The sequence below is a fragment of the Elephantulus edwardii genome, unplaced genomic scaffold (genome assembly GCF_000299155.1).
Source record: "Elephantulus edwardii isolate Elephantulus edwardi_28Jun2011 unplaced genomic scaffold, EleEdw1.0 scaffold00001, whole genome shotgun sequence".
In the NCBI taxonomy this organism is placed as follows: domain Eukaryota; kingdom Metazoa; phylum Chordata; class Mammalia; order Macroscelidea; family Macroscelididae; genus Elephantulus; species Elephantulus edwardii.
In genome coordinates, this window is record NW_006399751.1 from 1,838,249 (window position 1) to 1,852,566 (window position 14,318).

The 14,318-nt window shown below is 36.2% G+C and overlaps 1 protein-coding gene across 2 annotated transcripts in view; it reads right to left on the reverse strand.

Annotated features, from left to right (window-relative positions):
* Positions 1-283: 283 nt before the first annotated feature.
* The window catches only part of AP1G1 (adaptor-related protein complex 1, gamma 1 subunit), an 86,101-nt gene continuing 72,066 nt past the window's right edge, over positions 284-14,318 (reverse strand). The window contains exons 21-24 of one of the 2 annotated variants that reach the window (XM_006878632.1): positions 10,638-10,745; positions 10,351-10,511; positions 3,828-3,926; positions 284-2,477 (exon numbers count right to left, since the gene is read on the reverse strand). In XM_006878632.1, coding sequence (XP_006878694.1) covers positions 2,376-2,477; positions 3,828-3,926; positions 10,351-10,511; positions 10,638-10,745 — 470 coding nt within the window. In that variant the 3' untranslated portion in view covers positions 284-2,375. The remainder of the gene's footprint in view (positions 2,478-3,827; positions 3,927-10,350; positions 10,512-10,637; positions 10,746-14,318) is intronic. The other variant, XM_006878633.1, reaches the window with a different exon arrangement.

A 14,318-nucleotide genomic window follows, 5' to 3' on the forward strand; every position in this document is an offset into this window, starting at 1 on the left:
AGTCTCTGAAATCAATTCATGTTCTAAACAGCACCCTTTTTTGTTAAGGCCATGATATCTTTTTTTTCCGTTTAGACAAAGCAATGGATGATCATATAATTCTACCTTAAAACTCTGATCAACCAAGCACATGCTTTGTCAGTGTAAGCAGATCCTTTCCAGCTCCATTAGCCCAGCACCATCTTCAGATTTCTTCAGAAATTCAACTCAGTTCAACTAAAAAGGCTGAGCTGCTTAACTACAAAGATGAGAGAGAAAATAAAGCCTCTATGACAAAGAGGAATGTTAAGACAAAAATTCTATTCAAGAAATCCACCAATATTATGTTAATCCTATCGTGTTTCACAGCATTGAGTATCCATCCAATGAAATCAGTCTGAAAAGAAACCTTGAAAGGCTATTTTCCTTAACACAGGCTGAGCAGTTGTCTTAAACATGCCCTAGTCCACACTTACATTACTGAAAGCTATGCACAAGGATGATACCTCTTCTTGATTTCATCAACATTTACCCAGTGCAGTTAAGTTTAGTGGATCTTGCTCTTTTAATAAACTAGTAAGACCAGAAAGTTTCCACTTTGGAGCCTTTAGCACAACTCCAGTTTGTCAAAGGTTAGGAATAGTCTAGCATCTGATACAGAGCTAGATTTGACAAGACTCTGAAGAGCTTTAGTAAAGGCTTGGTCAAATGGAGAAAAATTAAAAAATGGATATTATACCCAGATTTAAGACCAAAGCCAAAGTAGTCATTATACTGTACATAATACAGTAATGATTGCCAATAGTTAAGAGCAAGGTAGACTTCAGGTTTTCTTTCTTTAGTATGTAAGACATGGTGCCTGTGTACCTGAATGTGCATAGTACATTCAACATGTGCTACGGGACAGCTGCTTTTCCCTTATTCCAACAACTCAATGTTAAGGTCTGATAATACAAGAATCCTGTCATAAAAAGCACTCGGCACTCCTATTCGTTTTAAAAGTTCCAGACCTCAAGTCATTGATGCAGATGTTAATGAGATCAGTCTATTTCAAAAGACCAATTTGTCGGACTCAGGAAAGGACATTCCTACCCTAAGGCCTCAAGAAGACTTGCTCTGACAAAGGGGGCCAGGAAGCTACAAGGCTTCGTTCCAACATCATAAAGTACAATATAGGAAAGATTTCTTTAACTGTGTGGTCTTTATTTCAGTGCCAGTGTTACAGATACAACACAAATATTCCAGTTAGAAGAAGGAATTCAAACGGAATGCCAAGGTCCAAGCCAGGCTCAGGAAATAAAAAGGGAGGGAGGTTTTGGAGTAATGAAGATGACTCCAGTATGCTCTAGGATGAGTCTGATACTCACTTTTCCTATGGGCAAAGGTGCTTTTTTTAAAGGAGTCTGATCTTTAAATCTAGTGAACTCTACTTTCCACCCATTTACCATAATTAAATAGGCAAGTGATGGGCTTAGGAGAGTTTTGGTTTGTTTTTAAATTCATAGTAGGAATGGGGGGATTAATAACTATTATTTTCTCTTTTTTTAAGTTGTCCACTTTCACTTTAAGGGATATTGATTTGAAAATCATGGAGAGTACTCATGACTATAGCTAAAGAATGGTCAGAAGGTAGAGCTGGAAGAGCCTTGGAAGTTTCTAGTACAAATAGAGCACCATACCCTTCATGCCATATCTCAATAAAAGCTCTTTTTCTCTGCATCTGTCCAGTGTTTACAAATCACCTCTCAAGGTCTGATCAGTTCTTGATAACAAACATACATATATGTGTGTGTCTGTGTGTATACAGCAATGCACAGAAAAGGCTATCAGGAGCCTAATGCCTCTTTCAAACATTGGGGGAACCAGTAGAAAAAGGCAGGGCTCCCTAATGTCCATTGTTACATTTCCATTCTGAATGCCAGATGTAAAAAGCGCCTAAAGATGGTAACCCAGCTTGTGAGGAATAAATGCCCCACCTTGCCCAGTCCACAGAAACAACAGTAGAAAGAAGGGGCAACTCTTTGCTGCAGAGACAGAGTGAGTGTTTTCTTGCCATGAATTCCAGTCCTCTCCTCCAGACCAGCTGCTTATTTCCTCAGGGGCCCAGGGAATGTCGATTCTGGCTATAAATCTGGGAGGGACAGGGGATTATGGGAAAAGGAGAAGAGGAAGAGTGCAAAGTAGCCTCCAGAAGCAGCCAGCCTCGACAGTGGAGGAGAGGAGATTAGTCTTTAACGATGCTTCAAGGTCAGCAATAACTTTAGGAAAATCCTCCTCAACAGTCTCTTCGGCTCCTCATGCCCATGGTACAGTTGGGGGGGACTTGCCAGCGATCACAACCTCCTTCCCAGAGTTCCTTTGATTGAGTGGGTAAGAATGAGAATGGTGCCAGAGCCTCATTGCCAGGACTGAGGGGGAAAGTTGTTCACCTCTGCTAGGTCTTGCATGGCTGAGCCCTTGTGATTATATGTGAGCTTGATCCGCATTCGCAGCTGTTGCTGTAAGAGGAAAAGAGAATAGTAAGCTATACACTGAAATAAAATCCCTAGAGTCTATCTAGCCTATAAATAGACTTTTAATCTTATGGATCAACAAAATTTTTAAAAGCAAAGCTGTCTCTTAATAAGGAGGTATAAGTGAAAAGCAGAACACCTAGTACTCCAGTTGATGTGAAATGTATACAGGCAGCGCATCTCCAGAATACATTGCTGGCTTCAATATTAGAATTACATTTAAAAAAAACAAAGCCACCTGGAGTATTTGCTGCATGTTTTGGAAGACTTGACTCTTAAAATTAAAATGTCTCTGTGGCAATGGGACAATTAAAACAGACTTTCAAGGAATATTCAACCTGAATCCTTCTGATCATATGGAGATTACTGAAAGTATTTCTTTGAGTTTACTATGTTTAATTTATTTGTTTGTGTATAAAGGATGCTCATCTAGATGATAACGTAATTATGATAAAAAGAAACGGGGGGAAATATAGGAAGCCAGTACTAAATATGTGTAATAAACTGAATGCTATTTAAAAAAAAAAAACCCAAAACAAACCCAACCCCTCCAAAAATTAAAATGTCTTTTTTTAAACTTAAACCTATTTAGTAAATGGGAAGATAAATAAGTTAACTTATTGGTAACAGAAGGAGTTTAAATAAAATCAAATAGTCTCTATACAGAGTAAATTTCAAATATTAAAGCACGCAGATACTTTTTTTTTGCACATACTGGATAGTGTCAGAAGGAATCTGTGCTTGTTTTACAGGCAATTTCTCAAAATAACATGAATAACAAAGGAAAGATAAATTGTTACAAGAAAAGAAAATAATACTGGTATTTACAGTAGCTAACAGAAATTTTTCAATGTGAATTCATTGTTGAAATTAAAAACTGTTTGAAAGTTAGGAAATTATTATTTATAAGAGCTAATTTACCATTTAAAAAATAATTAAAATGTTGCTTAATTTTATTTCAACTTCTAAAGTTATTTCATATTAGACTGCATTCCCCACTTTTGCTATTCACAAGTAATAATTACATTAGTAAATATGTATAATTGGTTCAACAATGCTTTTATCCTGGATTTCAACTTGAGTAAAGTTTAAAAAAGTGTCTTCAGAGCTAGATCATTAAGTTTATTAGAAAAAATAAATTTATGTAAAGATGAATTTTAATAAAATGCTATTAAGCCATTTAATGTCTCTGGGATCAGTTTATTATCAAAGGAACACAAGTTGAACAACTTATTTTCAGAGATCTATAAGTAAAAGAAACAAAATGAAATTTTCTTTTTCTAAAATATGCTACATCTTCCTCAGATTATCTTTAAATGTGCTAAATATACTCACCTTCTGAGGGTTCAGAACTTTAATGACCTGTGTGATGGTCCCTGTATTAAATGCTGGGACAATGCTGCTGCTAGGAGACAGAAGCTGCAGCTGGAATGTCTAGGAGGGGAAAAAGAAGCTCTTCAGAAAAAATAATACACTTAATACTAAGCAGAGTTTTCAACAAAAGCTAAACTCTCAAATGATAGTTCAAGTCACAGATTTGCCTTCTAAGTTTTCCAGGTATCAGGAATCCATGGCATCTGAGCTGTCACTGAACTGACATTATCATACCCATAAAACCCACTCTGAGCATGACCACTAACAAGGAGTTTCTCTCCCTTTTCTGGTAGACTTTTACCTCCCACCTGTCAAAAGGTAACAATTTTTGATAGTTCTGATCAACCATGGGTACTTGTGGCTTAAATGGAGCCTTAGCTGCACTGGATGTTTGTCACATATTGACCTGCTAATTGAAAAGTTCAAATCCACCAGTCACTCCACAGGAGGAAGATGAGGCAGTCTGCTCCCAGTAAGATTTATAGCCTTGGAAATACAATGGAAGGATATGATGGCTCTGTGGCAGTGGTTTGGCAGCTTTAAAATGTCACAAAGAAGCCAAAAGAAAAAAATTACGAAGAATAATAAACCAACAGATTACCAACTATACAGATTTTTGTGCCTTTGTGTATTGAGATGGCTGTGACCCAGCCACCTGTATTAAAGCCTGAAATAATCAGTAGGGTCTCACAGTATTCAACTACAAGACAGAAGAAAAGTTTCAAAGCTCTTGTACATATTTAAGTAGAACACATCAGGATCTCTCCATGTGGCTATAACAGAAAAAGTATACATAGAAAGTACAGCAAAAGATCACACATAATTTATTGAGTGCTGGTGGGGTTTGTGTGCTTATAAGAACAAGAGACGAAAGTGCTTCAACTATTAGGAAAAAACAACAGCAAACAAGCCTACAATCTCCCCTAACAAAGGAAATAATAATAAAAGAAAAAAATAAATGAAACAAAACAATAGCAGGGAAGGATTAACAAAATCAACAAGCCCCTGGAAAATCTAATAAGGGAAAAGAAGGCAACACAAATAAGAGTAAGGGGGGGAAATGCATGATGTCACAAAAGAACAAAATTAAATAAAAAAGATGACAGCATATTATGAAGTTCTGAATATCCCATCCCATGGATGGCCAAAAGAACAAACAGGTATGTTTTTAAAAAAGTACAGACATAGTGTAGGCAAGTTTGGCAAAGCTTCACCTTTCATACTCTGGACATGTAGCTAGGTGAGGCTATTACTTGGAAAGGGCCCTCATGCTTGGGAAGGTGGAGGGTCAGCAAGATGGATTGACACGGTGTCTTTAGCAGTGGGCTCTAGTGTGTCAGAGGTCAGGAGAATGGCACAGGATAGGGCAGAGTTCAGGTTAAGCAGTTTTTAGATTATGAGTTATATCTGACAGCACCTAACAACAGTAATAACATAAGCCATCGGATTTGAAAACCTAGAGTAAATAAACAAATTCTTGGAAATTAACCTAAACACAAACAGATTGAAGTAAAAAATTTTTAGATCATATTCTAAAAATAAAATAAGAAAGAGGTCATTAAAAATTACTAGCCACAAGGAGCGCTGGTGGAATAGTGGCAAGAAGTTGCACTGCAATCCCAGAGGTACACAGTTCGAATCCACTAGATGCTCTGCTGGAGAAGGAGGTGCAATCTCCTCTAGTACCAGTCAGATCTGATTTGACAGTACACACACACACACACACACACAAAATAATAAAATAAAAATTCCTAACTAAAAATGTCCTGGCCTGGTGATGGCTTCTCCAGTGAATTTTACCAAACATTGAGAAAAGGGCTAATACCTTTATAAAAAATTTTTAGAATATTTAAAAAAGAAAAAGATGGAATACTCCAGTACACATTGTATGAAGCAATTCTAATGCTGATGCCAAAGCCAGACAAAGACAACACTCTAAAAGAAAATTATAAACCAATATTCCTCATGATCATAGATACAAAAGTTCCCAAAAAAATCCCAGATAAGAGAATTCAACATCATAACCAAAATAAAAATCATCTCATTACAATTATGTGAAATTCATACCAGGTATGCAAGGAGGGTACAACATTAGAAAAACAATCACTGCAATTCACCACATCAACAAAACAAAGGAAAAGAAACAAATGATCAGCTCTATAGATGCAGAAAAGGCATTGGACAAAATTCAACAACCTTTCCTGATAAAAATGCTCAGCAAAATTGGAATAAAGGGGAAATTCTTCAACATAAAAGAATACATATAAAACTAAAGGAGTTGGTGGCCTAGTGGTAAGTAATCACATTGCCAATGCAAAGGTCGGTGGTTCAAATCTACCATCTGCTCCTGAGCAATTTATGGTCTCTAAAGACCCACCAGTGAACTATGAGTCAGTTCCAATTCAACGTAACAGTAATAACCAATATTACTTTCAATGGAGAGCCACTGAAGGCATACCATTTGCAAACAGACATCTGACAAAGTTGCCCTTCACCAACACTTCTATTCAATAACGTGTTGGAAATCCTAGCCAGAGTAATAAAGCAATAAAAGTCATCCACATTAGCAAAGAGAAAGCAAAACTATCTCTATTTTTATATGATACTATATATAGAAATCCCAAAGACTCAGCAAGAAAAGTACTAAATTTAATTGACCAGTTCAGCAAAGTAGCAGGATATAAGATGGACATACAGAAATTGGTCAAATTTTTCTGCAGTACCGAAGAGAACTCTGAGCAGGAAATAAAGAAACAATGTCATTACAATAGCCATCCAAAAGATGAAATACGATTAAATCTAACTAGAGAAACAAAAGATCTGTACAAGGAACCAAACATTACTACAAGAAACCCAAAACAGACTTACATAAATAGAAAAACATCATATTCATGTACTGGAAGACAATACTGTGAAAATGGCAAAAATACCCAAAGCAATCTACAAATACAATGCAATCCCACTCCAGAGCGTCTTATCATTTTTCAGAGATGGAAAAAGTAATCACCAGTTTCACATGGAAAGGAAAGAAACCCCAAATAAACAAAGTGGCACTACAAAAGAAAGGAGATTTTATATCTCCTAATCTCAAAACCTACTGCACAATCATAGTAATCAAAACAGTTTGACAGTGGGATAGTGACAGGTACAGAGTCCAATGGAACAAAAATGAGAATCTAGAAACAAATCTATCCACCTATGTACAAATGATCATTGGCAAAGAGATGAAATTTATTAACTAGAGAAAAGAGAGCCTCTTTAACAAACAGTGCTGGCAAAACTGGGGATCTATTTGCAGAAAATTAAAACAAGACTCATAACTCACATCATACACAAAAACTAACCCAAGATGAATGACCTAGGTGTAAAACCTAAAACTGTAAAGATCAACAAAGAAAAAAATGAACAAACTTAAGAGTCCTACTCTATGGACTAAAGTGACTATCAACTATAACTAAAAAGGTACAAACAGGCAGAGGAGAAGCTAGACAACTGGGCCTCCTAAAAACTAAATCTATCTAAAGATTTCTCCAAAAGAAAACCTATAGACTGGGAAAAATTATTTGGCAATGCCACATTTGACAAGGGACTCATTTCTAAAATTTATATAATACCACCACCTCAACCAAAAAGAGACAAGCAACTCTGTTACAAAATGGACAAAGGACATGTACAGACACTTAGCAAAGAAGATATCCAGATAGCCAAAACCACATGCAGATGTGCTCAAGATCATTCACTCTTAAGAGATAAAAATTAAAACCTCAATGAGTAATCATCCTACCCTGCCAACAATGTTCAACAAGACAGCAAACAAAAAAGGCTGGCGAGGTGGCAGAGAGATTGGAATTTGCATATACTGATGTTCCTGTTGTTGTTACATGCTATAGAATTAGAACTAAATCTCACCCTCCAGTAGGTTTACAGAGACTATAAAGTGCATGAAAGGAGATTGCCTCTCTTTCTTTGGATTGGGAGCTCAACACCTTATCCACTACGCCAGAATAGTGCAACCACTATGGAAAGCAGTTTCACAATTCCTTAGCAAATTAGGAATACAAATACCATATGATCCACCAATCCCACTAGTAGGTAATATTATCCCAAAAATCTATGGAGAGGAAAATGTGGATCACAACTTTTAAGTACTAAAAGAATCTAGATTCACTGAACTCACTGAGACTGGTAGAATCCCTGAGACAACTGGCCAGATACTCTAAATCCTGTACCAACACTATCCTATGAAGTTACCTGTTAATGTAAAAAGGAAAGCATGTAAAAAAATAAACAAGCAAAAAACCAAAACCACTTCCCTCTTAAAAAACAAACACCCCCCCAACATATCACCCCATGAGTACTGTGCAGTTTTCCTCCCTCATATAAAATTCATATACATTGTTTCTCAAGTACTGTGCACTTTTAAACCATTATCTAAAGGAAACCAAATGGGCAGAAGCTACTCTAGGATTGCAGTGTAGCTTCTTGCCACTAGGCCACCAGAGTTCCCTAGAATCTACTCTAAAGCATAAAGAAGAGAATGTGAGACTGCTTGATAAGAATCAAAGTGGAGAAGAAATAATGAGAATAGTGACACAATGTGAAAATTCAACCAAAGTCACTGAATATTATGTGTCAAAATTGTTGATTGGTAATCTATTTTGCTACATATACTTTCACCAAATTTCAAATAAAACATAAAGGGGGGAAATTCTATGATGTAGTTTTATGCTGCATACACAGGCTCATTATTAGTTAGACTTGACAGTAATTAAGAACCAGGGAGTTCTGGTGGCTTAGTCGTTAGTTGTGCTGTTGACCCAGAAGCATGCAGTCTGAATCCATCAGCTGCTCCATGGGAGAAAGATGGGAAATCTCCCCTCATGCTATCTACCGTCTCTGGAACCTCACTGGAGATATGAGTTGGTTCCTACTCCATGAAAGGCAACAACATAATCTTGTTAACCAAGAATCATTATGTAAGCTAAAATATTAACTTTACTAATTATTAAATATACAGTATTATAAACTCATTCACAGTACGGTATTATAAACTGTAATTCACAGGTATTTTATGTAGAACTGAAAATGCTCAATTTTAACATATTCTTCAATTTCACAGATAATAAACGAAAATAGTGGACAGAAGAAACTACAGAATGGACATTAAGGAGTTCAAGATACCTCACTGTGGTAGGCAGATACACACTATGCAAGTCAGCATCAAGGATAAAGTCATAAGTGAGCTTTGGTGGCCTAGTGGCAAGAAGCTGCACCGTGATCCTGAAGGGTCAAGTCATGCCTTACATCTGAGATGCTAAGTTGCTAGAGCAGTACCTCAAGTACTAAATGTAAACTTCTAAATTGTTGTAGCTAAGTTCATTGAACAATCAAAAAGTGCTTAACATATTATCTGGCAAATGAAAGTCCTTTCTTCCTTACAGTATTATCATTAGTAAGTGAAGAAGGAAAAGTATCTATTTGCCTAAGGTCATGTAACTAGTACTGGAATCCAAAAAGAATGCTCCTGAGCTCATGTTCTTGAATCACTTCTTAAAATGTCTACACTAATTTGTCTTCTAAAATGTATATTCAAAGAAGCCTATAAAGCCAGTAATGAAAAACAATGCCTTTAGTTTCTAAAATGTACTGCTGGAATATCATACTTCATATGTCTGCAAATATTATGTTAGTTTTCTTTAAGCCAGAGTTTGGTGCACCATCTATTCTTATTAAAATTTTGTTGGAATAGAGCTATGATCATTCATTACTACCCATAGATGCTACTGTACTATAGGACTGACAAGATTGAATGGATGCAATAAACATAGAACTTAAAGTATCATGTGGTCTTTTACAGAAAAAACTTACAAGACACTTCACATTAAGCTTTTGTTTATTAAAAACAAATAGTTATTTCTTAAACTAATATTTTCTATAAATAGAACACTAATTCATGAAAATAAGTATTCGTTATCTATCAATAACAAACTGGGTATCAATGAAGAGGAATGTTTCTTTCATCTAATGAGATAAAAAATGTCTAGCTAGAAGAGACTACAAAACAAAGTCCCTTGGCATCAGGACTTTATCTTTTATCTTTGAGCAAACACTGCTCTTTTGACTGTGTAGGATTGATTATTCTAAGGAATGCACTAAAATTCCTCAACTTAAACTGTATGGTATATTTACTATTTTCTTAGGTATTCATCACTATAATACTCAAGCTCAACCTATCCCCAGTACCTTCAGTATTACCTGGCCAACTTTTGATAGAATTTTGTTCTCATAGCAACTGTTAGATTTTCCTTTCTTTATTCTATAATTCTAATTACAAATTATACAGTTCAATGAACACATTTATTATTTGGGTTAAATCTGCAAATTTAATCTCTAAACAGTAAAATATATCTTTTATTAAATACACATTCTTAAAACTCATCCAATTTATAACTAAAGGAAAAAGGGAAAGAAGACACTGTAATACCTTTGGTACTGCAGCCTGGAAAACAAAGTCCGTCATGTCTAGCTCTGTGCTGTTGGAAGCCTGTATCGTTATCACCGTGACACTAGGGTTGGTGTTTGACCGTTCAAAGGTGAATTCTATCTTCAAGCCATTCTTACTGTATGCTGTGATGGAGGGGATGCCTGGGGATGTACAGGTATGTCAGTCTAATTGCAGCAAACCTACTGCTCACAGAATTAGTCCTTTCTTTAATAATCACCTCCACAGCTCAGTGCTTCATGGAATGAGGATACCTCTAACAAGCCTACCTGAAGTGATGTCATTAAAGAGAGGCTGTGATGAAAGCCCATCCAACAAGAAGGGTTGCTGGGAAATCTGTGGGACTGAGGCAGGGGCAGGAGCAGCAGCTGGAGCACCTACAGGAAACATTCCCACGGAAGATTAACCTTGGCCAACAAAACAATTCATTAAAACACAGAGGGGAAAATTATTATGATCTTAGAATAGGGAAGGAGTCCATAAACAACATGTAAAAAGCATAAACTAGGATGGAAAAGAAGTAAAAAATTAAAAGGCTTTAAAAATGAAGACTTTTTTCTTTTAAGAACTTTTTTCATTTAAAAAAAATACTAGAAAAATGTAAAATAGAAAGAGAGAAGCACAGGCAGAAGGCAATACACAATAAAGAATGAATGAGGATCCAGAACTACAAATACCTTTTACAAATGAAGGAAAAAATAACCAATTTATAAACTAGTGAAAGAGATAGGAATATGTAATTCAATGGGGATACATACACACATCTACCTTACTTGTAAACGTTCAGAATTACCAGTAATGAAGGAAATGAAATTCAAAACCTCAACATACCTAACTCACATTCATTAGAATGGCAAAAATTCCGAAGTCTGATAATACCAGGTAGAATATAAAGTAATGGAAACTTTTAAGTTCTGCTGCTGGAATGTAAACTTGTTATGTGCCATTGAGTCCCCTGCAACTCATAGCAACCCTATGTACACCGGCTCTGAACCCTGCCCTATTCTGAGCCAGACTGACTGACTCCAACACACCTACCCCTTAACCCATCACTTTGTCAACCCTCTCATCTGGTGTCTTCCTCTCACAAGTGCAGGAATGTAAACTAGTTCAGCCAAACTGCAATAAGTCTGGCAACAGTGAAACGGAATAAAACTAGGCTGTTAAAAGAAAAAAATGTCCTCCAGGTTCACCCATTTTGAATAATATTGCATGAGTTCCTTGTTTTTCAATGCAGCATAGTATTCCATTGTGCGAATATACCACAGTTTGTCTAAAAGTATTATATTTTAGGGCATTATTTTTATCGTAGGAGTATGCAATGAGGGTTTCAGAGTGGATTATATTTGGGGGTAGGGGGTGGGGTTTGGGGAGGTGTGGGGGGGATTGTGTACCAATGAGGGAGTTTTTCTTTTGCTTTTCAAGGAGAGGAGCAAATGGGGTAGGGGGAGGGGTTTGTGCGGGGAGAAGGGTGCAACAATGAATGAATGGAATCCCAAAATCTCTGTAGATGTTCATTGAAATGAAAAATAAACAACCTAAATTTAAAAAAAAAGAAAAAAAATGCTGGTAGTACAGTAGTTAAAGAGATCAGCTGCCTCAACAGAGAAAGATGAGGCAGTTTGCTTCTGTGAAGATTTACTGCCTTGGAAACACATGAGATAGCTGACTTAGAAAGTCACTAAGGCACAGTGACTACAACAATGAGCTCCAGCATATCTGAGACTGTGAGGCTAGTGCAGGAGAGGGCAAAGTTCAGACGTTTAACAGGGTCACGATGAGTTGTAGTGGACTCAACAGCACCTGACAGCAGTAACAGGAGTCAGAATTAACTTGATCACAGTGGGTTTTAGTTCAAGTTTTTAGCCTCAACCGTATTATTGATGACATTTTACAGTGGGGGGAAAAAGGGGGTGGTGCATGTGTAGGCCTGTCCTGTGCATTTTAAATTGATTAACAGTATTTCTCGTTTTATCCTAAATATGCTTACAATAACCTCGTCTTGAGACCAAAAACATCTCCAGACATTTCTAAAAGTCCCCCCCAGAGGCAAAATCTTCCCAGAAATGAAATGCTTTTAAAATACTTTTGATAGACTCTGACGTATGTATACAGAAAATAAAATAAAGGAAGATTAAAGTATTTTTCAAACCTCCCCCCCAAAAAACCAACCTAAGGAAGCTCTGGTGGCCTAGTGGCAAGGAGCTGCACTGCAGTCCCAGAGGTATGTGGTTCAAATCTACCAGATGCTCTGCTGGAGAAGGAGGGGTAATCTCTTCCTGTACCAGTCAGATCAGATTTGAAATATATAATAATAAAATATATAAAAATACATAAATAAATAAAGTACTCCTATAAAAAAATACTAAAGACATTCTAAGGTGAAAAAAGACATTATAAAATTAAGCAATGAGGGCAGAAATAAATTGAAGAAAAGCACAAAGAACTAAAACAAGGAGCTCATTTGCAAGAGGAAATTCATACGATTCAGACATGGATAAATATTAAATATGCCATATAATCAAAGAAATAAAAACTAACTGGAGTAGTTTGTTTTTTTTTTAAACTGGACTAATTTTATACCAACTAGCAAAAAAAACATTTTTAAAAATTCATGGGACAGTGAACTAGTGGCCATCTACGCAGAGGGAAAAGTAAATAACATCTGTGAAGTGCCTGTTATACAGCATGCACTACAAGAGCCACCATTCACAAATACCCTATGGGATAAATATTTCTTATCATTAGCTTAAACAGATTCAGAAAGGTTATGCAATTTAGTTTAAGAAAGTAATCAATCATAAGGACAAACAGATGTGATGATAGTATTTGCTGAATTTATATTTACTACAACAACAAAAAATATCTAAAAGCAAATAAAATACTTAACAGAAGCACTGAGGATAAACTTTTTTTTCCACCAAACTTTTTTCGTGCAATAGTAGATATTTAAGATATTTCTGAACACTATGTGCTAATGGGGAAATGCTAATATGTTCTGTGAAGCATCCCATCTATACGCAAACCCACTGCCAGCAAGTAGTTCCCACTCAGCAATGCTCCCCTGGGTTTCTGAGGCAGTCAGTTGTAATGGGAGGAGCTGTTGGACGGATCCAAACCTCAGAGAGGTTCTTTTAGATTACCAGTGCAACTCCCTGAAGGACTAAGCCACCAGAGCTTCCTCTGTTTTACTTACAAGGCTGTTTTTGCTTCTCTTTGCATTCAGTATACCTTTGGTATCTGAGGATTTGTAACTGACCATATGTGACTCACAGGAACATAATAAATTACATAGAAATTATAATATCTGGCTGTTGCGTTAGGAAAAATAATTTAGTCTGTGGTAATGTCAAGCTGATTAATCCAGCATCCTTTTCATATGTTTTTTTTCTACTTGAGGTCACGCATATTATACATAATTCTTCATGATACTATCAAAGGAGTCATTTACTCTTTCAGTTATATTACCATTAAAAGTAGAAATTACATGCTACAATGACAATCTTGGATTTAGAATTGACAGTTTTTCTGAACACATCAATCACAACGTCTACTGTATGAACAAAAAAAATACTCAAAAATGAAAATAATTATTTTTCAGTATTAGTGCTATGGCTGATATCCAACTTGTGTTTTTTAAAAACTGAAAGAAAGGAAAGGGATAGAAAGGAGGTAGGTAGGGAGTACAATGGGAGACAGCAAAGGCTAGGAAGGAGAGGGGATGAGAAAGGAGGAAAACGGACAAAGAGAAAGGAATGGACAGTAGATTAACAACCCTGCACTCCCCTGCTACCAAAAACTAAACAAGCGGAAACAAACTAGAAAAAGTGATGGACTGTGACCCTAACTAAGAGCCGTGAAAACTGGGACTGTAGTATTTTTTAACCTGAAAATGGCTATCTTAAATATGATTAATTTACTCTTCTAAAATGTAAATTTGGTCATTATAA